We start from the raw sequence: 27,021 nt of genomic DNA, 5'->3' as shown, positions 1-27,021 counted from the left end.
CTGTTTGACATTTGAATGTATTTAGAGAAGCATTGGCCGTATGATGTGTAATCACTGATAGAATCTATATTAGGTTTACAGGGACTTTACGTCTTTCGCCAAAAAAAAAAGGAGAAGCTGTAAAGTTTTTCAAATAAAAGTATGAATAATAGTATGTTTGGAATTTAGTGTTTTCACATTAAGTGTATTTTTCTAAGTATTTTTCCCCATTGGACTCAGCTTCATAAGGACAGGAGATGTATCTTTTTTTATTTATGTGTGTTTCCTCAGCACTCAGTTAGAAACAGAATGAGGCATATAGCAGGTGCTCAATAAATGTCTGTTGCATTTACTTTTTCTGTCCAAAACTTGGTTTAAATTTTATAGTTTTCAATTTTTCCCTGCTCAGAAAGGTCAGGTTTAAAATGTCAATGTTAAAAGACAAAAATTATTCACAGTACTTGGTGACTCAGTCAAATGGGTCAGGAGTTTATAAACTAGAAAGCTGACAGCTACCATTTATATCCAAGTCCCAGAATTGCAAGCATTCTTAATGGTAATTTATTTCTGGTTTTAGAGAAGGGTGTGCAATTAAAACTTTTTTTTTTTTTCCTCCTATTTTACCACAAAGGGCCTTAGAGCGTGTTTCTCTGTTAAGAGTGTTTTGGGTCGGGAAAGGCCTTGGAGTTACCCCTGAGACCTGGGACCTGTGCATGTTATAGATAGTAAGGCAGGCCAGGGTGAGTGAGTGGGCAGGGCTGCCAGCACCAGAGCCAGGACCGGAAGGCCTCCTGGTACCAGAGCCAGCCGAGAGCTCTGGACTGGGACCGTCGGGCCCGAGCATGGAGGGGAGGCCCAAGGGCGGGAGCAGAGGGACAGGTGGCCCTACAGTGATCTGGACCTCAGGTTCTACAGCCAGGACCGCCTGGGGTCAGATCCCAGCCCCGTTCTCTGGGTGTGTTGCCCTGGGCACATTTCTTACCTGCTCTGTGCCCTGACTTCCTCCTCCTTGCGGCGGGGGAGGGGGGTGCTAGTAAGAGTGTCCTGGTGCCTGACAGGGTGGTGATCAGGGCCCACCAGTGGGCACTCTGTCATCTTCCCCCAAGTGACACCGTCAGGTTATCATCAGGAGCATCACCCACTCCCCTTCTCGGCTCTTCCTTAAGTGAAGAGCTGATGTCTTCTCTGCTGTAACAGAGCCCTCCCTCCCAGTCACACCAGTGTGACTGCAATACAATAAACCAGCTTGGTTTTGTAACAGAGTTTAGTGTTGGTCATCGAGTCTTGACAGTTGATAAATAGCCTAATTTAAGGTCCAAACAATCCAGGACAGTCGTCTTTTCAAATGCTCACCCGGTGATGTAGCTGATGTAGGTGTCACCAGCTTCAGGTGAAGCTGCAGGCTTCCTCCACACCGCAGGACCAATGGCCAGTGTGACAACACTGGGGATGAGGTCGGCCACCTTCCAGACAGCGCTGGGTGATCCCACCGTGATGGTGGCCAGCGTCACACTCTGGCTAGGAAGTGCTTCCATCTGCTGATTCCGGACGTCTCCCTCTTTTGAGGAGTAGTCTGGGTGGCCACATTGGGTGGGGGACAATTAGTAGGTAACGGAAGGGGGTTTGAGCAGATTCAGTGCAGCAAGCTCATTTCCTATCCCCAAACCTAATTTGTTACCAAATAACTGATTTCTGGGGGTGGAAGAAAACTAATTCCTTCATTTTATTTCCCAAAGTGAAGGCATTGGAGTCTTTCAGCAATCTTCTAAACACAGTCTGTTTGATTCATGTAAGATGTCTCGAGGAGGGCCATTCCCGGAAGATAAAGTGGAAGATGTGAAAGCTCTTGTCAAGATTGTCCCTGTTTTCTTGGCTTTGATACCTTACTGGACAGTGTATTTTCAAGTGAGTTTTATATTCAGGTCTCATTTCCTCTCTTTCCCCCACCGTGAACACTGCCCCAGCACTCAAGTTCCTGGGTTCCCTGCTTTCTTTGCCATAAGTCTCCAGGATCTTGGAATCTTGATGTTAGTTATGGACTCATTTTTGTGGACTTAAATGTTTTGAAAACCTTTTTTAAAATGAAGCTAAGAATGGGCATACCTCTGTTTTTCCAGGCCCCACCTTTTAATTTCTCACTGGGGTAGTCGTTACTTCTTTTTCAAAGTTCATCTCCAGACGACCTTTATGGTGGCCAAGAGACTGACCTGCCTGTTTGCCAACCTGACCTTTTCAAGTCTCATCACAGAGTAGTCTGGGGGAGGGGCGGCTCTCTGCAGGTCTGTGACAGCCGTGCACATGTAATGACACTGCTTTTTACACCCAGATGCAGACGACGTATGTTTTACAGAGTCTTCATTTGAAGATTCCAGAAATTTCCAGTATTACAACCAATCCTCATACGGTGAGAACAATTGAAATGATGTGAAAATTGTCATTCGGGGTTTACGTGACAAATGAATTTCTTCTGCCAATCACAGATACTTTGTAAATGATATAGGTAGCTTGAACTAAACATGTTCCTATTGAAATGGAATTTTTACTCTGTTTTTTACTCAGTTACTTCTGAAACTGTCTTTCCGTTGGTTATGTCCTTTACTAGATTAAATTGACTTTGTGGTGGTTATTCAGTCATTAAATCGTGTCCGACTCTTGTGACCCCATGGACTGTAGCTTGCCAGGCTCTTTCCAGGCAAGAATACGGGAGTGGGTTGCAGTTTCCTTCTCCAGGGGATTATCTCGATCCAGGGATCAAACCTGCGTTTCCTGCTTGGCAGGCAGATTCTTTACCACTGAGCCCCCTGGGAAACCCAAACTAAGTTGCTACTGTCAGTTAAACATGAATATTTGACCTGTTTCTTCTTCCCCCCAGAAAGCACAGAAAACCCAAATTACATCCCTTTAGAAATGAAAGCCTTTCCTCAGATCCAGTGTCTTGAGACAGACTATTTTCCTAGGAGGTCATACTTGTACAAATGAGCTATTTTTGAAATAAGCTTTTCCCATTTAGACGTTAGTTGTCAAGCAAGCAGTTGCTGACACTGCAGAAAAATAAGCCCGTGTCTTCTGCATCTCCAAATTCTAGTTTCCGGCAGCCTGGCTGACCATGTTCGATGCTGTGCTCATCCTCCTGTTAATTCCCTTGAAAGATAAACTAGTCGATCCCATCTTGAAACGAAACGGCCTGCTCCCATCATCCTTGAAAAGGATCGCCGTGGGGATGTTCTTCGTGATGTGCTCAGCCTTCGCTGCAGGTGAGAAGCTGGCTCCATTTCTGCTCCCACCTGCTTCCCGTTGTGGGTGATTCGGAATAAGTCACTCATGTGTTCTTTAGGAAGCGTGTGTACTTCAAAGAATGTATAAGGATTATTTTATTAAACTGGAGTAGTGTTCATTTTTTGTTATATGAAGTTTAAGATGTTTTCTCAGGATTTGCTCTTTTATGTTTTTTAAAATATTTATTTATTTGGCTGTGGAAGCTTCTTGGTTGTGGTGTGTGAACTCTTAGTTCCAGCATGGGGTTCTAGTTCCCTGACTAGGGATCAAACCCAGGCCTCTCCTGTATTGGGAACCTGGAGTCTTAGCCACCTGACCACCAGCGAGTCCTAACCAGTGAAATGCTCTGGAAGGTGACTTTTGGGTTGAATCAAGGGAGGCTTATTGTCTCCTACTGATTTAGATTTTAGACCACTAGTAATTGCTAGATAGAGGGAATTTTATAAATGAAAGGTGTTAAATTATCCTCAGACCTGTGATTCTTAATGTCAGGTCCATTAGTCAGTGTCTTATGCCCTGAACCCTTTGCGCTTTTATGTAAAATTTCATGTGCGTTTTTCTGGAGAGAAAGTTTTGTTATTTTTTTAAAATCAAATAACGGGTTTGGAACCAGCCTCCATCCCCCAGAAAAAAACGAAGGCGGTTAAGAACTAACGCCCAGGTATTCTGACATCTATTGGGGGCTCGGTTCTGAGTTCATAATTCTTAGATTCTGAAGTCTAAGCTGAATTATCTTGTGCCGATAGGCTGAAGGGTTTCTGACCTTCTCACCTTGCTTTGGCACTCTTCCTTCATTAATATTTGGAAATTATTGAACCGTAAAATAGCTTAGTTATGTAACAAGACAAGAAAAGCTGATATTCCTGAATCACCTATATATCATCTGTGTTATGAGGAATTTAATGTTAAGCACTGCTGAGGTGGAATTTAATATTCTCTGACAAGGCTTCACCACAGCCTCCATCCACTGTCGCCCAGGTGAACATATTGATACAGTACTCAACAGATTTACAGAAATGAGTCTCTAGGCTTAAGATATCTATATTCTAGACGCTGGGACATCGTAGGGGACAGTTAGGTTTCTTTATTAATGAAATAGGTGATTAAAGGGAGGTCATCTCTGGATGAAGTTCCTGCCGTGTGCTGGCCACGTGATCTGTTTCCCTTCCAGTTCTGTGCACGTGGGCAAATAAAGCCTGAGCGAACAAGAGCTGGGTCACAGCAGGGCTCTGGTGGCAGGTTTCCTGACTGCGGAATCGGCGCTGGGCGGGGCGCCCTGGAGCAGAGGAGTTGTGCTGACGGGGTGGGGGGTGGGGGTTCCTGAGCACTTGTCGTGAGCCCAGCTTCAGCCTCAGCACCTCTTCTCTTTCTGGATGGGAGAGCCCCGCCTGTACCCCAGCCAGCCAGTCGCACCCCACGGACAGGTATCCTTGTCAGCTGCCTGTGGGAAAGGAGAGATTGCTGGTTTCCGAGGCATCATCTAGCAGACTCTGGGTTTGGTTCCTTTAACACACCATCTTCTCTTTCAGTTTTGTTTATGGCTGAATAGCTTCTTTGGAGGCCCTGAAAACCCTGGGGTCATCCCTCCCGGTGGTTTCTGGCGAGCCTGTTGAGCGGTCATGTTGGGCAGGCAGCGCTGCCATTTCTTTCTTCCTTTTTTCCTTCTTTCTTTCTGTCTTTCTGATCTTTGGTTGTGGCATGTGGGATCTAGTTCCCCAACCAGGGGTCGCACCTGGGCCCCCTGTGTTGGGAGTGCAGAGTCTCAGCTGCTGGACCACAAGGAGCCCCAGTGCGGCCTTTTCAAAGCACAAGCAGTGCCAGCAGTTCACTTCCTGCCCCGCAGGGTCGGACTGCCATCAGGTGGCCGCGGGCACCTGTGGGGAGGCAGGTGCTCTGCACCTGTGTGACCACGGCCGCTCTGAACGTCAGCATCCAGATCACTTGCTTAGACACGGAAAACGCCTCCAGTGCTGACGGTCTTAAAGAGGCTCTCTTTGCTGAGTGACCAGATATTAGGAAGGAACTTAACCATCACTGATTCACAGAGGTTAAACATCTTATAACTTGACTTAGGCACAGTTTATTAAATTTAATCTAAGCAGTGACTGGTGTTTCATGCCGTTTCATTTCCAGCTCTAGTGAATATTATTTAACTGGGACATTAGTGAGCTTTGAATGGAAACCAGAAATCATAACAGCAGACCAACATTTTAATAGGAAAGAGATGATTTTGCCTTTTAACTTGCTACATTCATCCATAATAAATCAGAATCTTCTGTTTAGTACCATCCCTGCTGGAAACAATTCTTTCTTTCAAGTTTCTCAGGTGAGAATCAGGCACACCCAATGGGTTTTCTTCCATTCTGCTTGAGGAAAAAAGAAATGTGCTTTCCCTATCAAAATTATATGTGTCTTAACTTACTAACATAATAGATGCTCACTGGAGAAAAGGGAACCTTAGAAACATAAAGAAGAAGATAAAAATCAGCTGTAATTTCCCCAGAGGTGCTCACTGCTGTGATGGTGCATGTCTGTCTGACTTTGTGTATCTTTGTGTACATACACATACACTTTTTGTGTTTCTGCGGAAATGAAATCCTGTTGTGTACAATGATTTGAGCCTGATTTGAAAACTAAACCTAAGAAACCCTTAAAGGTATAAAGAAACACTTGTTAACTGTAGGCAGGTTAAAAAAAAATCTACCAAATACAGATGAGCATCTCCCCCCATTGCTGTCCTCCTTCCTCCCTCTCTGTGTCTCTCTCACACGCACAGATTTAAGCACTCATAATTCCACCCAAGGATATCTTCTACTATCAGTCTGCAGGTGCATGGGAAAAATCATATATGATGTGATGTGTGTGTGTGTACTTCCTTTGTCACTCGCTATAAAAAAAGAAAGAACTAAAGCATCCTTCCATGTCAAACATTCACCTGCAGTCCTTTGTTGTTGGGTATTTAGGATTCTAGTTCTCACTGTTAACATCATGCATCTGTGTGTGCTAAGTTGCTTCAGTCGTGTCTGACTCTGTGCAACTCCGTGGACTGTAGCTAGGCTCCTCTGTCCTTGGGATTCTCCAGGCAAGAATCCTGGAGTGGGTTGCCATGCCCAGTGAAATTACTTTCCTTCTCGAATCCCCCCAAGGAAGTCCTAGACTCCCTCCGTTTACCCCAGACTTTGATGGGAATGCCTTCAGCTGCTCACTGTTCACAGTTCACTTGCACCTCTTAGTTTGAAATAGGTGTTTATGATGATGTTAAATATCTAATCTTTATTTCAAGTTTACTGAGTATTTTTGGCAGAAATGATTGTTGAGTTTTTCTCAAATATCTTATGTTGGTTTTCAGGAGGATGACATGCCCTCCCCCCTCCGCCTTTGGCAGCTCTTGTTTTTATTTATTTTAACTTCTGGTGTTTAACTGTTGAAATAAATTAAAAACCCTGTTTGTTAAAAGGGCTGACCCTGATGGTCTGATTGGAATCTGCTGCTGTTTTGCTGAGTGACTCCGCATCTCTGTCTAACCAACAGCAGTCTGGTTTGGTGTCTGGATTGCACAGCTTTATTAAAGGGTTGGTAAATGCCCTGTTTCTGGAGGCGGGGTGTGTAAAACAGGATGAGAAATTTCTGTTTGTTCCCAGGAAGTTCCAAGTCCTTACCTGGAAAATTACAAGGGTGCATCACTTCTCTGAAAGGAAATATGATCATTTTTCCACCTTTTCCAGTTTTGCTCAGATCTTGTTTTTTGCTGAATCACTTAAGCTTTTTATTTTTTAGTGTCCTTAGAATATAATTTATTGAGTTCGAGAAATTGAGAGGAGATGAAAATGGTCATTTAAGTAGATCTGTTGCATTTCCTTCCTCTTTTCTAGTTTCACTTTTTTATGTGTTCTTTTTTGTTAGATTGGCCAAAACTCTTTTACGATTTTTCCTTAGATGTATCTCTTGAATTTATTATTTGACTGTTTTTATGTTTTCTCAGTGAATAATTAAGATATTAACTTTTATTATCTTCATTGTGTTTTGTTGATTTCTTTTTCTCATTTCTTGAGTTAAATTCTTCCCTTCTATTTATTCGTTCCTGCTAAACAGTAAAGACCGTGTTGTTTTTTTAACTGGCCTGTTACTGTCTCTTTCTATCAAGGTCTCTTGCACTTTAGTTTGTTGTAATGGTTTCTTTTTTTTTTCCCCAGAAGAATATTGAAACTGTGGTTTTTATTTTCTTTTTGATCCAAGAGTACTTTTAGAGAACTTTTTTCAGTTTATAATAATTGATGCTGTTGTTTGTCCATTTGCTACCGAGAAAGCTTTAGTTGAAGAGTTGAGAGAGAGCATGGCTTTGTAATTCCTGTATCATGCATTTCAAGGCTTCCTTCTTGGCCAGTATTCCTTTCTAAAAATGTTTGTGGGGTGCTGCACAGGATGGTAGGATAGCCGTAGTGCTGTCAGCTCTGTTAGTTCAGATCCTGTGTAGCAGGAGCCCTGGAGTCCAGTGCTGCCTGGGGTTACGGGGATCACGTGTGTCCAGGGATGCGGCGGTCTGTGCAGGCTCTGGTGAACGGGAGGCACGTCCAATCTGGGGGACAGTGTCCTTAGAGAGGCACTGTTCTCTCTTGGGCAGCATGAGTCTGTTAGAACTAAGCCTGGAGGGGGCACAGATGTTAGTGTCCCTAAAGTTCAGGACGTGGGTCTGCCCTGGGTCTCCTCCAGTTAGCAATGCGTTGCCGAACAAAGCCGTATCTTTCCATTTGCTTGCTCTGACGAGGACCAGCAGGGCTCGTGTGCCTCAGGTTCTCACTGCATTTCTAGCACGTGCTACATGCATAGCCAGGCTCCTCTGTCCATAGGATTCTTCGGGCAAGAATACTGGAGTGGGATGCCATTTCCTCTTCCAGGGGATCTTCCTGACCCAGGGATTGACTCTGCGTCTCTTGTGTCTCCTGCATTGGCAAGCGGGTTATTTACCACTAGTGCCACTTGGGAAGCCAAGACAAAGCCTTACCCTTTCCGTGCACTTGCTCTGATGACCAGCAGGGCTGGTGTGCCTCAGGTTCTCGCTGCACTTCTAGCCTGTGATGGTATTTTACTCATAAAGGTTTATGGGGGAGTGGCACTGTGTGGGGAGGCCACACAGGAGCTCTTAGGTCCAGTGAAAGCCCAGCCAACACCCCGGTCGGTGTTCTTGCTCCATGTTTCGCTCTGGCTCGTCGTGAGTGTAGATGAGCTGGCAGCAGGGAGCAGCAGGCACAGGGTCAAGTGGGCACAGGAGGCCTTTCCTGACCCTCAGTGTGTTTTCTTGATGCCTCCTTCCTGCCCTTGGTTGTCGAGTCTCCCTCCAGGTGACTCTGCCCGCCCCTCCTCTTATCCGACCTTCGCTGCTGCCACCTTCATTTCCTTCTCACCCACAGTGTTGGGTTTTCTTTTGTTTGACCTGATGTAAGTTTGTGTTGTTAATTGAAGAATTTGCCCGTCTTCCTTCTGTCTTGGTTCTCCCAGCTTCTTGTCTTGTCTTGGTTTGTACCCGCGCTTCTTGTCTCTTCCATCATGAGCTCTGTGGCCTCCCAGGGACAGGCCTGCCCAGACCCCGCAGGACCGCTGTTGCCCGAGGACCGCTGTGGTTCTCTGTCGGCCTCTCTCAGGACCCTGCTCCTTCCTCTGTTCTCTGTGGTGTCAGCCGTGTGCTCCACACCTCCCCATCCTTCCCCCAGTCCCACCAAAGAGGCGCTCTGTTGATTTCACATGTTCTTGTCTCAGGGCTTGGTCCTAGTTTGTTTATGACCCCCTTGCCATTGCCCCTTGGTTTCTGTTTGTTTTTCACCCTCGGCCTTCACAGGAGTCTGCGTTTTCCTAACTGATGAGACCACAGCAAATTCTGTCCTACAGCTTACTCCTGTTCTCTGCCAGCTTGCCAGAAGTCAATGGTACCTTTTTTCGTCCTGGTACTAAACCCGTATATGGCTCCCACCAGTGACACCCCACCATAAACACACAGGCACACTCGGTGTCGTCTTCATGCTCCCTTGCCTTTCCTATGAAGGGCAAGAGATTATCCAGCGTCAGTATTTATTCCCCTAAACCAGGCTGAGTGAGTTCTTCCCTCTCTCTGTACTTAAATCTAACCCTTCCAAGCTAGAGGGTTGGTGGCCAGTGCAGGGCAGTGATCTTCCAGTCCAGGGCCGGCTGGACCTCGGCTGAGCCAGAGGAAGCCTGTAGCACTTCAGCCTTGCGTTTGAAGGTGCTCCAACCAGAATAACACTGCGGGCCCATTGGGGCTGCCTGCTGCCCTGCCAGGGAGCAAAGCTGCTCTTTTTGGGCAAGGCCCTTAATGCCACCACCAGTTTCCTGAGATCACTGCTGGGCTGAGCCTCATATTCCCCTTTCCAGAGCAGCAGACGCTCTGCAGACCTGGGCTGCTCCTGTTTCTCAGTCACAGGACAGTCGTGAGGGCTGAGGGCTGCCTCCATCACCACCTTCAGGGAGGAGACGCGGCTTTCCACGTGGAAATGAGCTAGGAGGTCTCACCTTCTCTTGGACCTTTGATGTGTGTTCTCTTTGGATATTTGAGATGTGGTGTGGGGGCAGATTCTTTCACTCTGTCAAATCCTGGTCCTTTTTTTTTTTTTTCTTGTCCTTTTTCATGCTAAGATCTTAAAAGGAATCTATATATATATATATATATTTGTTGTTTAGTATCTCAGTCATGTCTGACTCTTTTGTGATCCCATGGACTGTAGCCCACCAGGCTCCTTGTCCATGGGATTTCCCAGGCAAGAATACTGGAGTGGGTTGCCATTTCCTTCTCCGGGGGATCCTCCCAACCCAGGGATCGAACCCACATCTCTTGCATCGGCAGGAGGATTCTTTACCACTGAGCCACCACGGAAGCCCCTTATGTATGTATATTCCAGTATTCCTCTGCCCAGACTCCTGTCCTTCCTCATACTGTTTTAAACACATAATTATTATGTATACATTAGCTATTAGAGTCCATTATTTGGACTGCTGCTGTTGCTGCTAAGTCGCTTCAGTCGTGTCCGACTCTGTGCGACCCCATAGACGGCAGCCCTCCAGGCTCCGCCATCCCTGGGATTCTCCAGGCAAGAACACTGGAGTGGGTTGCCATTTCCTTCTCCAATGCATGAAAATGAAAGGTGAAAGTGAAGTCACTCAGTCGTGTCTGACTCTTAGCGACCCTATGGGCTGCAGCCCACCAGGTTCCTCCATCCATGGGATTTTCCAGGCAAGAGTACTGGAGTGGGGTGCCATCGCCTTCTCCGGACTAGAATTCCTTAAAAACATCTTTACTCTAAGAACTTGGTCCTACGGGTTGTTGTTTTAAACTTCATTTTGATCTGTTTTATTTTTTTTTTGTAGAGTAGCTATTTCTGATCTTGCTTATTTTCCTGTGTCCGTCTGTCCCACCTGACAGACGACTGATAATCCAGGGAGTCCTGGCCGCTGCCGAGGGCAGAAGGCCAGTGTACAGTCATCCCCCTTATCCCTGGCTGTGGTTTCCATCGTTTCCGTGACCCCAAGATCAACCACAGTCTGAAAATACCTACAGTACAGTGAGATGCTTAGGGAGACCGCCAACTTCACATAACTTTTATTGCAGTGTGTTGTTATCATTGTTCTGTTTTATTCTTAGTTACTGTTGTTAATCTCTTACTGTGCCAGATTTATAAGTTAAATTTTATCAGAGGTTTGTGTGGGCAGGGAAAAAAATAGTGTATATATATATATGATGTAGAACTGTTCTCGGTCTCAGGCGTCCACTGGGGTCTTGCAGCGTATCCCTCACAGATAAGGGGGGACTGCTGTCGTTTGTTGATGAGGTTGAGCCCATCTAATGGGGAAATTGGCATTAGGAGCAGTAGTGGTAGTCGTCGTAGTCATGGTGATCAGTCAGTGAATCAGCGTAGATATGTTACCTTGAAGGGAAGATCATCTCCAGATTTATTACCTTCTGGTAAGTAAACAGTGTGATTAATCTTTTTATTGCAGGACTGTGTAGCTTTCTCTTGCTCCTCTTTTTGAAGGAAGCAAAAGGCGTTTAGGTGAGCGATCCAGAGCTTAGAGGGTTGTGTTAGGCACGCTGAACGCTGGTTTTATAAGGTGCTGCAGAAGCCCGCTTGAGATATGGATGACATGACTGCTGGTTTTCAGTGACCTACTTCGGAAGCTCAAAGGGGGAAAGGGAAAACTTCCTGAGCTTGGGGGCTTGGGGGGATATGTGTCATCTGGTGTTAACCTTTCATGCATTTCTCAGAATCATCGACAGGCATCTTGTCCCAAGGATCTGGTGTTTCAGTTTAATTACAGATGTTAGTGAATAAATGCTCATAAGCTACTTATGAATTGTAGGGATTTTGGAAAGCAAGAGGCTGGACCTCGTGAAGGAGAAGACCATCAACCAGACCATCGGAAACGTCGTGTACTACGCCGCGGGACTTGCCCATCTGGTGGCAGGTCCCGCAGTACGTGCTGATCGGTGTCAGTGAAATATTCGCCAGCATCGCAGGTGAGGCTTCCTCCCGTTGGGGGCGTCTGTGTCCAGTCCCCTCGCTGCATGATTAAGGCCGTGCTGGTTCCTCCCTCGTTAGGCCGTGTCGAGACGTAACCGCACGGTGCTTGGTGGGTGTTGGTGGGCAGGTGCGGTTCAGAGTGTGAATCGGTGAGGAAAGGGTGACGTTATGGCTGAGGCTCCCCTTTCTTGGTGTGAAAGTAGGATTCCCACAACACCAACATGAAGATGACCTGCTGCAGTGCGTCCGCAGGAGACAGGAAAGGAGAAGGACGAGCCCCGCTTCAGGGGCCGGGGTTTGGCTGCCTGGCCTGGCACTGGCTCCCCAGCCCTGCAGCCCTGCTGCCGCAGCCAGGCCTCAGGCCCCTCACTGCCCGGCTCTCGGTGTCTGCCTGTAGATGTGTCAGGGAGAAACCTCATTTATAAAGCGTGTTCTCACAGGCCTCTCTTCCCTGTTGCTGAGGTCCCATGGTGGCATGTGGATGAGTGAATTCTGTGCAGGCCTGTTTCCCGCTGCTGGGAGTGAGGGAAGGAGGAAATGAGTGATAACCAGAGACGGCCGGGCTGTGGGCGGCGGCTTTCCCCTCTCCTCCCCTCCCCCTGTGCTCACGTGGAATTGGCTCATGAACTTGGGAGGGAATAAATCAACGAGGCCGGCCCTTCCTTTAGAGCCCAGCGCATATCTCCATGTCTGGGTATCACGGCAAGAACTGGGTTATAGATGCGCCTGCCAAAACTGTTCTCAAACACCTTGCCTTTCAGGTAGAATTCCTAAGTAGATTTCCCCATTTTAGTGTCAGAGGCTCATTTGCAAACTCACATCAGTTAAGAATGTAGGAAATTTGGCTTCTTCAACTTCTTTCCATGAGGAACAGGAAATTCCAAGAGCTGGCAAGTCAAATGCTGCCCTCTGATGTGAGCGTGGAGGTGACCACCACCTCTTGGGGTTTCTAGGGGCTGTGGTGGGAGACTAGCAGCCAGCCGGGGGCTGTCTCACAGCAGATAGGGGCTGTGCCCAGAGTCCCAGGTCCCCGAGGGCCATGGTGCGGAGGCAGCGCTGTGTCCTCTACAAAAACACTCTTCATCCCCCACCCCCCCAGGCCTGGAATTTGCATACTCGGCTGCCCCCAAGTCCATGCAGAGCGCCATCATGGGCTTGTTCTTCTTCTTCTCTGGAGTTGGGTCCTTCGTGGGCTCAGGACTGTTGGCGTTGGTGTCCCTGAAGGCCATCGGGTGGATGAGCAGCCACACGGACTTCGGTAAGGATCCCCCGCCACCCATGCCCAACCATCAACAGTGAGCAGCATCCAGAGCCCCGGCCCTTGGGTCACGTGGGCACCTGGGACCGGATGCAGTTAGTGTCTCTGGGCTGGGTCAGGAGCCCCACCCTGCTCCCCAAGCTGCGTCAGACCACCCCCTCACCCCATTTGCCCACGTCACACACGATCTCCCGGAGACTGGTGAACCTCTCCTGCCAGGTCGGCCTTGACCACACCCCGCCACCCGCGGCCGAGTGGCCGCTGTTTGTTCCCAAACCTGTGATGGGTAGGCTGCCTTCTTTCTCAATCGTCAGGCCCAGCACTGTATTTTATTAGCAGGCAAATAAAATCTGTATCACAAATTCCCCTTCATTTATCTTAGTTTTATGTTTTTTTTCCCTGACAGTACCTTTTAATTTCTTGCAGTTAAAATAAAATAGACAATAAGTTGCCTTTTTAAAAACAAATATGACTCGTGATCAATCATAATGGAGTTCTGCAGCCATTGCCAGTAGGTGGCATCTTGAGCAAAATCACTGGCGAGGGATGAGAGCTCTGCTCTTTGCAGATTGATGTCGCCTGTAAACGGACCCAGAGGTGGAAGCGTCTTTCTTCTTTATATGTTTCACCGGTAAAAAGCACCATTGCTTTTGGTTGCTTTTCCTTGTGTAGTTCTGTGGTATTTGCTGTCCCCTGGTACTTTTAGGTTGTAAATCCCTGTGGAAACCTGATGCAAGCCTAAAGACTGTTCTCCAGAAATGGCAGAATTCCAAAAGCCCTCCCATGATGCAGTTAAAATTCCTGTCCTGAGGTGAGAGTTTAGGTCCGAGAAGCCCTGATAAACAGAAACCAGAGCCCCATGGTGATGTAGTCCAGCTGTGAGCACCGGGGCTGTGGGGGTTGGGCAGGCCCAGCCTGGTTGTGGTGAGGAGGGGCCGCCCCCCTCCCTGAGGGTAAGGTCCGGTTACACAGGGGTTCTGAGAGTTCTCCTGGGTTCTTGGTGTCACAGAACAGACCTCCTTCAAAGACTTGTTACAGAGATCAAACCTCTGTAGTTCTTCAGATGTAGCTGCTATTTCTTAGTTTTTGTTTCATTTTTAAGTGAATCATAAAGGATTGATTGGCTTTGGTCATCCTTGATGCTTTCCAGTGATTTGCTCCCCCCACTGCTAATTTAATAACTGTGGTTTGCCTGTCATTCATCCTTCCTTCTGACAGGTGATTTTAATACTTGCAGCTGTGAGGGTCACCTCCAGCGCTGATGCACACAGAGACCGGTGCTGGACCTGGGTCCTGTGTGTTGATGTTATTTCCACGAGAGGGAGGCGCCGGTCGTGTGTCCTAGATCGGCTGCCCTGTCTAGGAGCGCAGGTGGTCTCCCGTTTCCCTCGAGTGCAGAGAGCTTGCACCCCTTCTGCCTGCAGCCCCAGGAGCTGGGTGCGATGACGGTGACGCAGGAGGGCATGGCAGGGCTCCCTCTCAGTTAGGGGCAGGGCTGTTGGGGCGGAGATGGGGGACAGGATGGGACCGGGGCACCCCACTCCCACCCCCAAGCTGTGCCACATTCTTCTGGAGGAGGAACAGAGGCCAGCTTCTCCATGCCCTCTGCTCCACCAGTGGTCAGGTGGCGGTGGGAGCTGACTCAGTGCTTCCCAGCAGACGTGTGGATCACTTCCTGTCGGGTCCCTGGGCTGTGGTCTGTCTCTTCACTGTGTCCCTCTCTCCCCATCCTCTGCCTGGCCTGCTCGTCTTTGTTGTGTTTAGACTGGGAGCCACATCTATGCTGTGAGGGGCTCTGGTCTTGAAGTGCGCAGCTTGATGTGCTCTTCATCCCGACCCAAGTGCAGGACGGCTGGAAGCCTTCCTCCTGTTCTTGCTGCGTTAAGCCCCCAGGCCCCGGCAGGATGAATTGCTGTGATGCCAGCCCGCTGAGTCCTGTCGCCTCCCAGTCCTCTGCCGCGGCCGGCGTCTCACTCAGCGCTGTGTTCTCTGAGTCGTCCCCAGTAACTGGTTCTTTTGTTGTTTTTGTGGAGTATCTATTGTACAAATAAGTCACAGTTCATTTCTCTGCTGTGCTGTGCATGGGTGTTGCGGGCGTCGCCAGTTGGAGGCTGTCATGAATAGAGCAGCTGGGAATGTTTTTGTGCATGTGTTTGGTGACACGTGAGCTTGTTCTTGGGGCCCAGGAGTCTGTCTTATCAAATAAAGAACACCCAGAGTTTACCACCTTCATGTGCAGTTACCTTCTGTCTGATAAGAGGCCCAAGAAAGCAAAGGCTGATTGTGATAGCTTTTAGGTGGTGGACCCGGTTCTGAACACCCTTCCTAGCCCAGGCTGAGACTTGCCCTGACAGGGAAAACACTGTGTACAGTCTGCTCGGCCTGCCGGCTTTCAGCTCTGCTAGTTTTAACCTCCTGTGTCGTTTGGGGAGGTGAATGTTTCAGGATTGGCACTTTGGCACCACCCAGCAGTGCCATGGTGGGCATGGGCACACCAGGCTCCAGGAGAGGGGGTCTCTGTCCAGGGCGGAGCCCCGCAGGCAGTGAGGACCTAACCATGGCTTTTCAGTATCTGTTGAATAAATAGTAGAAATTCTAGGTATTACTGGATTTGTTTCCAAAGCAGTAAACATAGGAAATCGTTGTCTTCTACAACCTGAGTGAGAATTCTTTAAAAACATGTGAGTGATTATTATGCAAGCACGTGTATTATATCTGTTCGTTCATTCTGTTTAATGAAAGCAGTGTTGAACGTCTAATTTTAATGAGTGTGTGTTCAGATAGAAAAAGGAAGTTCCAGAATAACCCAGCCTGAGGGAGACCTGAGAGGGAAGGAAGTCTGGTGTACCAAGTAAACAAAGTGGAAGTGCTCGTGAAGCCCGGCCGAGAGAACCACGGCTTTCTTCCGAGACGCCCGCTTCCTCTGGACACCTTGCTGATGGACACGTCTCCCCGCCCCTCTGCTTGACTGTGTCAGGCCCTTTTCAGTTGGTGACAAGCGGTGGAAGCGGTTGTGGGGACAGCCGTCTGCAGGGAGCTGGGGTGACCTTCGCCCACAGCCCTGCGTCTCCACGCCAAGGGGCCATGGTGGGTGGTGCTGTGAAACCTCGGTTCTCTGGTGTGCAGACCTGGTACCCCAGACCTCCATGAAGACTGGGGCTCCTCACGGGTACTGCTGAGGAGGCGGCCTTCCGCCCTGGGCACTTCTCATGGCAGCGCTGTTGCTGCCTGGGGGTGGGGTGGGGGGCTGGCCACCATGTTTTCGCATCTTACAAACGAGGAGACTGGGCCCAGAGACCACAACACTGGGTTTGAGCCTGGTTGGTTGAGCTCTGAGGTCCATGACCTTGACCTCCGCCACCTCACGGTTTGTCAGGAATTAAGTGGAACCTTGCGCGTAGGACGCCTGCACGGTGCTCGGGCATTCAGTATGTCAGCTCTTTGGCAACCTGAAGTTTTTAAGGAGAAATTTAAAAAGCAGATTTGTATCTCCCCGTAGCATGTGGCTTGTGTGTTCAGCCGCCTGCCCTGGCCTGTGAAGGGTACATTGGAGTGTATCTGATGTCAGGTGACAACGCAGGAGTGCAGGAGTCCAGGACTCCTGGGAGACATGATGTCCAGGCCGTGTCCTGGGCCGCTGAGTGGTCTTGATAAATGTACAGACTCTGGACCCAGGATACCAAGACCCTCCGCTTCCAGACCTGACTTGGGGACAGTCAGGCTCCTTGTCTGTGGAGCAGGAGAGGCTGGTGACAGGGCCCCAGCATGGAGCTGGTGTTGATGTACAGTCAGCTTCATGGTGGCTCTGGGAGCAAGGCACTTGTGTACTTCAAATTAGGGATAGAATATTCTTCTTTCGATTTTTTAAATGACAACATTAAAAGTCACCCTGACCTTGGTAGGAACCAAATTAAAGAAATTGTAAACTTTCTTTCTAAACTCTTGTTTCTTTTTCCTTTCCTTCTCTCCAGGCAACATCAATGGCTGCTATTTGAACTATTACTTTTTCCTTCTGGCGGCCATTCAAGGAGCCACCCTCCTGCTTTTCCTTATTGTTTCTGTGAAATACGACCGTCAGCGGTCGAGAGCGAATGGCACGCCCGCCAGCAGGAGGACCTGATGCTCCCGCACCCCTGTCGGGTCTGTTGGACGGACAGATGGACGAACGGATCCATGGGAAGGGACTGTGGGGGCTCAGAGAGTGGATGACTGACTTTCCTGAGACTTGGCGTGACACCGGGATTGGTCTCTTCTCTTACCGGTAGCCTAGGTGAGTGCTTCCCTGCGGTTCATCTCCTGCCGTCTGGGCCTTCCTGGAGCAGATGCACAGGCTGCCGCAGGCTTCTCGCCACCGAAGACCCTGGTTCACCCTGCAGCTGGTCTCCTCTGGCAAACACCCGCAGACGCTGACACCGAGTCTCTGGAGACGACACCCATGCAGGTTGGCATCCCAGTATTTTAAACAAGTATCTCATCTCCTTGCCGTAAAACCTGCGCTCACCGTCTTCTTCTTTCTTGATGAATAGACACCTGTTTCCATTGAGGAACAGGAGGATTTGTTAAGAAACGAAAGGGTGGTCAAGTGCCGCGAAGGTTTTATAGAGAAGTCCTGCTCATGGTTTCTCTCCTAAGCCACAAATCTTGCCAACACCAAGTTCCTCGGTACAGGCCGGCGGTGAATGCATTTTATCTGCTGCTGCAAATAGTGCTAATATTTTAAACTGTTGAGATCGCTTTCCTGTTGTTTCCTTAAGAACATGATGTTGTACTAAGAACTATTTAAGACCATGTGTTCATCTCAACCTGTGACGCAGCCTGACGTGTGTTTTAAAACCTCGCCTAGTCAATGCTCGTGTACGATTTCACTGTGGCACCACTGAGACTGAAGACCCGCTCTTGCGGGGGAAGGACCTCCGCTGAAGGGCACTGGTGCGAGCGGGGACGGTTGGCAGTGTTCACTGTGAGCCTGAACTGTCGACAGTCGCTGGCTCTGGGCGGTGGGGGTTTCTCGTTTTGTCTAATAAACTATTCCTCATTTGTTGCTGTGCTTTTGGTATAACTTTATTATAAAAACACCTTGATTTTGAGACCCACTGACTGCTTCTCTGTGTGCTCTGTCCACCAGCGTCACACGTGTGCGTTTTATGTGTGGACGTCGTGTGAGTTCCTCAGCTGTCACGTAGACCGTGTGAGGGGTCCTCAGGCAGGAACTGGTGCAAAGTCTCAATAAAACGCCTGCTCCTGCTGCAACTCTTTGACTGTCTAGGAGAGTGATACTTGCGCCTGCTCTGTACTAAAATACAATTTTATATTATTTATGTTATTTTGTTTGGAGAACAAAAAAGCAAACACCTTACTCATCTGGGTGTGAGTTTGTATTAAAGATAAATAAGGGTTGGAAAGCCCTGTTCTAGGAAATAAATACACCATCTTCCAGGAGTATAGTTTCAGCCTTCAGGATCCATTACATATTGAAAACCATTACCTCATGCTGTCAAAAAATCACATTTTTTTCTGTAAGGAATCGGGCACAAAAGGGAAAGGGGTTGTGTGATGAGAGCTCAGCCTGTCCCTGGGCTCTGTGTGGTGGGCGTGCCCCAGGCGTGTGGAGGCGGCATGTGGGGCCCACGTCCTTGCCCAACCTCTGGGCCTTACATGGGCTGGGAATCTGTACAGGTAGCCAGGTACACCTCTCCTGTTAAGGGGAAGCTGTCTAGAAAGCCAGTCGGTTAAAGAACTGATGGCCTTTTAACTTTCTACCTGAATTTAGAGAGTGTACCATTGTGGTTGCTGTGTAGTGCTGAACAGCAGTTGAATAAACAAATCCACAAAACCAGTATGCTGTCATGGGGTTCTCATTAAAACACATGCCTGCCCTGCAGACCTCGCTGTGGGTCTCCAGCCAGTGATCGTGTCCTCCATTGGAAGACGCTCGTCTCTGCTTTCTCTTCCTTGATGGTGGATGAAACTGAGCGCTCTATTTCTGCTCAGTCTCATGGGCGGGTTTAAAGAAAACGTTGTCATCAGGCTGAGTTCTTTGTCAGGAGCTCACGCATCTCCAGGTTTCTCATGGAGCTCGCAGGCTGCTGTCCGTCTTTCTGGCTTCACGGGCGGGAGTCCCACCTCTGAGGGGCGACTGGAGCATCTCTACCCACCTCAACATCCGGATGTGGAGGTGGCCTCTTCTCGGGAGAGCAGGGAAAGCACAAAATGATACATATAACACTGCAAAGTTTCAAAGCAACAAGTCCTTTCAAAATTACAGGGGGCCTTTTATGAAACCCTGATCACTTCTTAAGTCCAGGTAATAAAGAATGGATGATCTTCAATATTAGTGAACTGTTCCACTCGGCGCAAAACAATCCCGTCGCTTGAAAAAGCGCATTAAAGAAGAGCAGAGTGCTGTGATAATCCAAAATCACCACACAGTTTATGGGCATCTTTGAGTAGAAATCATTTGAGCAGATACTTTCAAATGTTCATTGCAACACCTTGCTGTTTTGAAAATAAGGCCTTTTAGGGGAAATAATACATGTTTAAAAAGTGCTTTTGGAACTAAGACAAATTAAGGGAGCAATACAAAATGCAAAGGAAAAAACAAAACACCTCCAGACTGCATAAGTGGAACATCAGCATTTGCTAACTTCCAAGTGGGCTAAGAGAGGCACGCACCTTGGAAAGGAAGCCAGGCCAGGGCCAGGGAGTTGCACCTGCAGTCTCATCTATGTTAGTGCCTCCTCCAGACCCGAGCGCAGGGAAGAGGGTCTAGGGCTGACAGCTGAGCAGACCCAGACAGGAGCGACTTCACCACAGCCAAGACTCCATAGTGACGATGACCCGACAGGAACCACATTCTCTTCCCAGTTACAGGCTGATTTTCCGGCGGCTCTGCCTCCTGGCAAAACAGGTTGAGTAGGGAGTGGAGAGGAAGGCACCCAGCCGTGGTGCTCTAAAGAAACGCATGATGAAGCCCTGGATCTTGGGACACCAGCAGCAGAGCTGGAGGTGGATGGGCCAGTCAGGATCTCTCACTTGCACAAAGTTCTACGAATCCTCCCCTAATGCTCAGAGCTGCAGTCATGAATTGTTCTTAAAAATAGATCCAGTATCTTAACCAAAGTGGCTTCTGCCTGACTGACCACAGAATGTGGGCAGGAGATTCTAGGGCGTAGGTGATGCTTGAAGCCTCGGTTTGTGAGAACACAGAGAGAAGGGACATAATGTGGCTGCTCTCGTGCTCCAAGGTCAGAGGGATGAGGGGTGGGCACGTCTCCAGAAAGAAGCGGAGACAGACACCAAGTCTCTCCTGCTGAGCAATGAGTCAGAGGTGGGGACCCTGGTGACCACTGTTGAGGGCTGGTGTGCTGGAGAGGAGGGTCTGCAGACAGCCGAGAAGGGAGAGCTAGGCACCCATAAAATGGCGCTAACTTGACCCTGAAGGGAACCAAAGACAATAGGTGGTAGCCAGGGAGCCAAGTCGGAGAAGGCAGTGGCACCCCACTCCAGTACTCTTGCCTGGAAAATCCCATGGATGGAGGAGCCTGGTAGGCTGCAGTCCATGGGGTCGCAAAGAGTTGGACACGACTGAGCAACTTCACTTTCACTTTTCACTTTCATGTATTGGAGGAGGAAATGGCAACCCACTCCAGTGTTCTTGCCTGGAGAATCCCAGGGACAGGGGAGCCTGGTGGGCTGCCATCTATGGGGTCGCACAGAGTCGGACACGACTGAAGCGACTTAGCAGCAGCAGGGACCAAGTGGGGCAAGGGAGGGCTTTGCGTTCCTTCTGTTTTTGAGAACGGAGAAAAGAAAGCTTTATGAAATCCCAGCATTGTATAAAGTGAACATTATGATCTTGGGGAAGTGGTGGAAGCCCAAAGTGACATTCTCGCTGCTGGGGGTGGGGGTGGGGCTGGGGCTGGGCTTGGGTCAGATGAGTGAGAAAAGAAGGGAGCAAAGGGGGTGGAGGTTTTTCAAGGCCCCTCCCCCACAGGAGCCCGAACCTGCCACCCCCAGTGTGTGGGGGCCACAGTGTCCTCACGCTGTTAGTCAGAGCCTTAAGGACCACAACCTTGGGAGGCAGAAGAGAAAAGGACACAGAAAAAACTATGCACCCACCACAACTCTGCACAGGGTGGCCAGACGGGCCCCCAGACTCAAAGCTGCGAGCGTGAAAGGCCAGACCCTCCCTGTACCAGACCTGCCTCTTAGCCATCCCTGTAGAGATACAGCTGCTGTGCTGGGGTGACCCTGTGAGTGTGCCCTCGTTGGGAAATAGCATCTTTGTAGACAGAGTCAAGGTAAGATCAAGTCAGCAAGGTGGGCCCTAAATCCAATACGACTGGTGTCCTTAAGAGACGAGGGCAATTCGGGCTGAGACACCCTGCATGTGATGATGGAGGCAGAGTGGATGGAGCGATGCTTCCACGAGTCAAGGACACTGAGTGTGACACGGCAACTCCGGGGCTGGAAGAAGCCAGAAACGGCCCTCCCCCAGACCCTTCAGAGGGCATGGCCCCACCCACACCTCTGGCCTCTAGACCTGGAGAGAAGACATTTCTCTTTAAGTATTTGTTATTTATTTATTTGACTGTGCTGGATCTTGGTTGCAGCACATGGAACCCTTAGTTGCAGCATGCGAACACTAATACTTGCAGCATGTGGGATATAGTTCCCTGACCAGGGATGAAACCCAAGCCCCCTGCATTAGAAGCATGGAGTCTTAGCCACTGAACCAAGGAAGTCCCAAGAAGAAACAATCCTATTAACACCTTCCTAGAACTGCCTTCACCACGTGCCATAGAAAGGTGTTCTCTCAGGCTTCTGCAGGTTAGGGATCTGACACAGTTCTCACTGGGCCAAAATCGAGGTCTGTGTTCCTTCCTGGGGGCTCCAGGAAAGATTATTATTATTTTTTTTTGCAGTACCTCGCGGTTTGTGGGATCTTCGGAGAAGGCAATGGCACCCCACTCCAGTACTCTTGCCTGGAAAATCCCACGGATAGAGGAGCCTGGTGGGCCGCAGTCCATGGGGTCACTGGGAGTCGGACACGACTGAGCGACTTCCCTTTCACTTTTCACTTTCATGCACTGGAGAAGGAAATGGCAACCCACTCCAGTGTTCTTGCCTGGAGAATCCCAGGGACAGGGGAGCCTGGTGGGCTGCCGTCTATGGGGTCGTACAGAGTCGGACGTGACTGAAGCAACTTAGCAGCAGCAGCAGCAGTTGCCCGACCAGAGATTGAACCGGGCCCCCCTGCAGTGGAAGCAGGACCAAGTCCTTACTGTTGGGCCTCCAGGGAATTACCAGAGATGACTTTTCTGGCCTTTTTGAGCCTCAGGAGGCTGCCTTCATCCACTGGCTAGGACCCCCTCCCTCCCTCTGCAAAGCCAGCGTCTGCATGCTGAGTCACCCACATCCCTCTGACCTCTGCCTCCTCTTCCACTTTTAAGGATTCTTGCAATAACGCCTGGACCATGCAGATAACCCAGGCTGATCTCAAGTTGGCTAATAAATGCAGTCATCTTTGCTTGATACGGACCTGTAAACAGGTCCTGAGAGTTCGCATGTGGACATCTTTGAGGGCCTTTCTTCTGCCCATCACTGCGGCCGACCGCAGTCAGAGTTTTAAATGTTCAAGCTACTATGTTAGGAGACATGTTGTCACAGGAGAAGCCCATCATCAATCAAAACTACCTTCCACACATAGCTGGTAAAAATGCTAAACTCGCCCTCTCTTGTTCTGGCAGTGCTAATAGCCAACAAAATTAATTTTTTTTTGGACAGATCCAGACATGAATTTTTATACTTTGTATTATGGCATAAATGAATTTGCTGGGTACAGATGTGCATATGAAAAATTGAATTTGTTGTAGAAAACTGACTTAGAAGGTGGGACATTCCCCCATACACCTGGTCCCATCGAGTCATCCACCCAAGCCACCTAGCACAGCGTGCTGGTCAGATAACCAGAACAGCCGTGGACACGTCACCTGATTTCCTTTTTTTTTTTTTTTGGCCTTGCCATGTGGCTTATGGGATCTTAGTTCCTCGATCAGGGATTGAACCTGAGACTTTGGCAGTGAGACCCAGGCCCCCTAACCACTGGATCACCAGGGAAGTCCCTCCTGTTCATTTTTGGTCCAGGATTTTAATTTTTCTACATTCTGAACACAAAAGTAGTGTGTTTTTGGAGTCAAGCAAATTCCAACAGGCTGAAAGTTCAGGACTTCCCTGGCAGGCCAATGGTTAGAACTCTGCACTTCCACTGCAGAGGACCAGGGTTCAGTCCCTGGTCTGGGAACTAAGATCCCATATGACTTGGGCAACTAAGCCCATGCCTGGCAACTCCTGACTTGCTCGCTCTGGGGCCTGTGCACTACAACAAGAGAGAAGCCCGTGTGCCCCAAAGAAGAGCCTGTGTGAGGAAGCCATGACCCAATGGAGGCAAAGATCCCTGGAACTTAGGCTATGTTCCCTCATGTTGCAAAAGATGAAGATGTGATTAGAGATCCTGAGATGGAGATGGTACCCTGGGTTACCTGGGAGAGCCTTTGGAATCACAAGGGTCCTCATAAATGAGGAGGCTGGAGTTCAGCATCAGAAGTAAGGACAGAAGGAGTGGGCAGAGGATACAGTCACTGGCTTTGAAGAGGGAGGGAGGGACCATGAGTTCTTTGCGGGGTTGGTTTGTTTGTTTTGGGCTGCTTTAGGTCTTAGTTGCAGCTTGCAGGATATTTCAGTTGGAGTGGGGTCTTCTCTCTAGTTGTTCACAGGTACCAGGCTCACAAACTGAGTTGCCCTGCAACATGTGGGATCTTTGTCCCCCGACCAGGGATCAAACCCACATCCCCCTGCACTGGCAAGCAGATTCTTAACCACTGGACCACCAGGAAATTTCCCCACAAGCCCCTTTTTGTTACAAGACTCAACCTCACTCTCTCACTCTCCTCACCCTTAATCCTGGCCCTGTTGTGTGAATTTACTCCATCTCTCAGCCTGTGGCTTGTTCATTTCCAGGATGGGGCATCCCTGGCATTCCCCGGGAATCCAGTAAAATCTCTGCCTGCTTTGACTAATTGCAGATGAGTGATTTATCTCAAGCGACCTCAGTGCTCTAGAATTTACAGCTTCCATCCCGTCTGAGCCGTTTGTCGTTCCCGGAGCTGAAAGGGAATGGACACACTTCAGGGATGGTTGGAGAAGCCTCCGAATGGATTTATGCATGCCATTTAAAATTTTAAACTCGAAGCAAGCTAGTTAGACCCAGAGGACTTCTTGCTTACTGCTCTTCAGGGCTCAGATATTTCAGAGACATAAACCAAACCACAGAATTCAGCAGTTTTCTAATGTCCTGGATACCATGTTAAGTGCAAGTCATCATTCACAAGGAGCCACGGTGCGGTTGGAAACAGCAAAGTCAGAGAAGGAGAATCGGCCTGCTTGCATGGATCACAGGTCTTGTTCATTCATTCCCTCCCTTCATTCAGTCACTCAACAAACACCCCCTTATGTACCTAGTGTGTGCTGGCTCTGTGTTAAACTTGGGGGGAAGCCACAGTGAACAAAACAAAGTCTCAGTTCTCTTAGAACTCATGTCTTAATGAGGGAGTCAATAAACATGTAAGCAAACAATAACACTGCAGAAAGCATGAGGGTTCTGCTGAAAACAGTATAAGATGATAGGGTAGCATCATCTCCCGTGATGAGGCAACTGGATGCAGAGCAAGACTTGGACTTAAAACGCTTCTCAGGGTGGTCCTGCCTCCTTCTGTCCAGCTACTGAAAAGCTGGTAAGTTGTCTGCCATTTCTTGTTTGCCCTGCCATCTAGTGGCTGGAAATAGAACTACAGGCTACTTTCCTAAAAATAGAAAAATTTTGATACAAAAAAATCACATTGGTTAAGGGTACAAGTTCAGTTCAGTTCAGTCGCTCAGGCGCGTCCGACTCTGCGACCCCATGAATCGAAGCACACCAGGCCTCCCTGTCCATCACCAACTCCTGGAGTTCACTCAGATTCACGTCCATCGAGTCAGTGATGCCATCCAGCCATCTCATCCTCTGTCATCCCCTTCTCCTCCTGCCCCCAATCCCTCCCAGCATCAGAGTCTTTTCCAATGAGTCAACTCTTCGCATGAGGTGGCCAAAGTACTGGAGTTTCAGCCTTAGCATCAGGTAAATAAGTCCTGGAGTTCAAATCCACGACATAGTGTTATAATTGACAATACAGTGATATAAACTTCGAAGCTGATAAGAGACCAGTTCTTGATAGATCCCAACCACAAAAATGGAAATGTTAATTATGCAATGAGATAAGATCTTAACAAAAGCACCTGGGGTAATCATAGTGTAGTATATACATGTATCAAATCAGTATAGACACCCTAAACTGATACAATGTCATGTGTTAATTATATTTGCATTACAAAGAATTTTTTAATTGTGAAGAGAAGAAAAATAGTTAGAATCCACCAAAATGTATGAATCCTCGTCCCTCAAGTCATTTTTTCCCCAAAACCTCTTAGAGTCAATGTAAGTATTTGAGATCTACTTAGAATTTATTGTGTGTGTTGTGTGTTTAGTCATTCAGCTGTATCCAACTCTTTGTGACCCCATGGACTGTAGCAAGCCAGGCTCCTCTGTCTGTAGGACTTCCCAGGCAAGAATACTGGAGGGGGTTGCCATTCCCTTCTCCAGGGGATCTTCCTGACCCAGGGATGGAACCCCATCTCCTGCACTGCAGGTGGATTCTTTACAGCTGAGTGACCAGGGAAGAATTTATTAGAGCTAAGTTGCCTTTGTCTTCAACTTTATTTCACTTTCTCTCATACAGGATTCTTTCTTCTAAAATGACTGTGAACTTGCACCTCCATGGGGAGAGCCTGCAGTGCGATCCCAGAGCAGGAAAGGAGGAAGAGGAAGAGAAACAGGAGCGGAGAGAGAGCAGGCAACAGAAGTTACTGAGCTGGATGCTGCCACTGTGGTCCCTGGCCCTGGATTTGGTGAGTCCTCCCGAAACGCATCTTTACAAAGATCTTAATGACCCAGATAACCATGATGGTGTGCTCACTCACTTAGAGCCAGACATCGTGGAGGGAGAAGCTAAGTGGACCTTAGGAAGCATCACTATGAGCAAAGTTAGTGGAGGTGATGGAATTCCAGCTGAGCTATTTCAAAATCCTAAAAGATGATACTGTGAAAGTACCTTACTCAATATTCCAGCAAATTTGGAAAACTCAGTAGTGGCCACAGGACTGGAAAAGGTCAGTTTTCATTCCAATCCCAAAGAAGGGCTATGCCAAAGAATGCACAAACTACCACACAATTGCACTCATCTCACATGTTAGCGAAGTAATGCTCAAAATTCTCCAAGATAGGCTTCAACAGTACATGAACCAAGAACTTCCAGATGTTCAAACTGGATTTAGAAAAGGCAGAGGAACCTGAGATCAAATTGCCAACATCTGTTGGATCATAGAAAAGCAAGAGAATTCCAGAAAAACATCTACTTCTGCTTCATTGTCTACACTAAAGCCTTTGACTGTGTGTATCACAACAAACTGTGGAAAATTCTTAAAGAGATGGGAATACCAGACCACCTTACCTGCCTCCTGAGAAACCTGTATGAAGGTCAAGAAGCAATAGTTAGAATCAGACATAGAAAAATTAACTGGTTCAAAATTGGGAAAGGAGTAAGTCAAGGCTGTATATTGTCACACTGCTTATTTAACCTATATGCAGAGTACATCATGCAACATGCCAGGCTGGATGAAGCACAACCAGGAATCAAGATTGCTGGGAGAAATGTCAATAACTTCAGATATGCAGATGACACCACCCTTATGGCAGAAAGCAAAGAGGAACTATAGAGCCTCTTGATGAAGGTGAAAGAGGAGAGTGAAAAAGCTGGCTTAAAACTCAGCATTCAGAAAATGAAAATCATGGATTCCACTCCTGTCACTTCATGGCAAATAGATGTGGTA

The 27,021-nt window shown here is 48.3% G+C and overlaps 1 protein-coding gene across 1 annotated transcript in view; it reads left to right on the top strand.

Annotated features, from left to right (window-relative positions):
* SLC15A4 (solute carrier family 15 member 4) overlaps nucleotides 1–18,132 on the top strand; it is a 29,245-nt gene extending 11,113 nt beyond the window's left edge. Inside the window, 7 exon segments of the mRNA XM_005904066.2 lie at nucleotides 1,716–1,884; nucleotides 2,306–2,383; nucleotides 3,065–3,233; nucleotides 11,620–11,702; nucleotides 11,704–11,776; nucleotides 12,880–13,038; nucleotides 17,010–18,132. Of these exon segments, the coding sequence (XP_005904128.2) occupies nucleotides 1,716–1,884; nucleotides 2,306–2,383; nucleotides 3,065–3,233; nucleotides 11,620–11,702; nucleotides 11,704–11,776; nucleotides 12,880–13,038; nucleotides 17,010–17,158 (880 nt within the window). The 3' untranslated portion in view covers nucleotides 17,159–18,132.
* The last annotated feature ends 8,889 nt before the right edge of the window (nucleotides 18,133–27,021 follow it).

This window comes from Bos mutus, chromosome 17, assembly GCF_027580195.1.
Source record: "Bos mutus isolate GX-2022 chromosome 17, NWIPB_WYAK_1.1, whole genome shotgun sequence".
In the NCBI taxonomy this organism is placed as follows: Eukaryota; Metazoa; Chordata; class Mammalia; order Artiodactyla; family Bovidae; genus Bos; species Bos mutus.
This window is presented reverse-complemented; position numbering and strand designations above follow the sequence as displayed.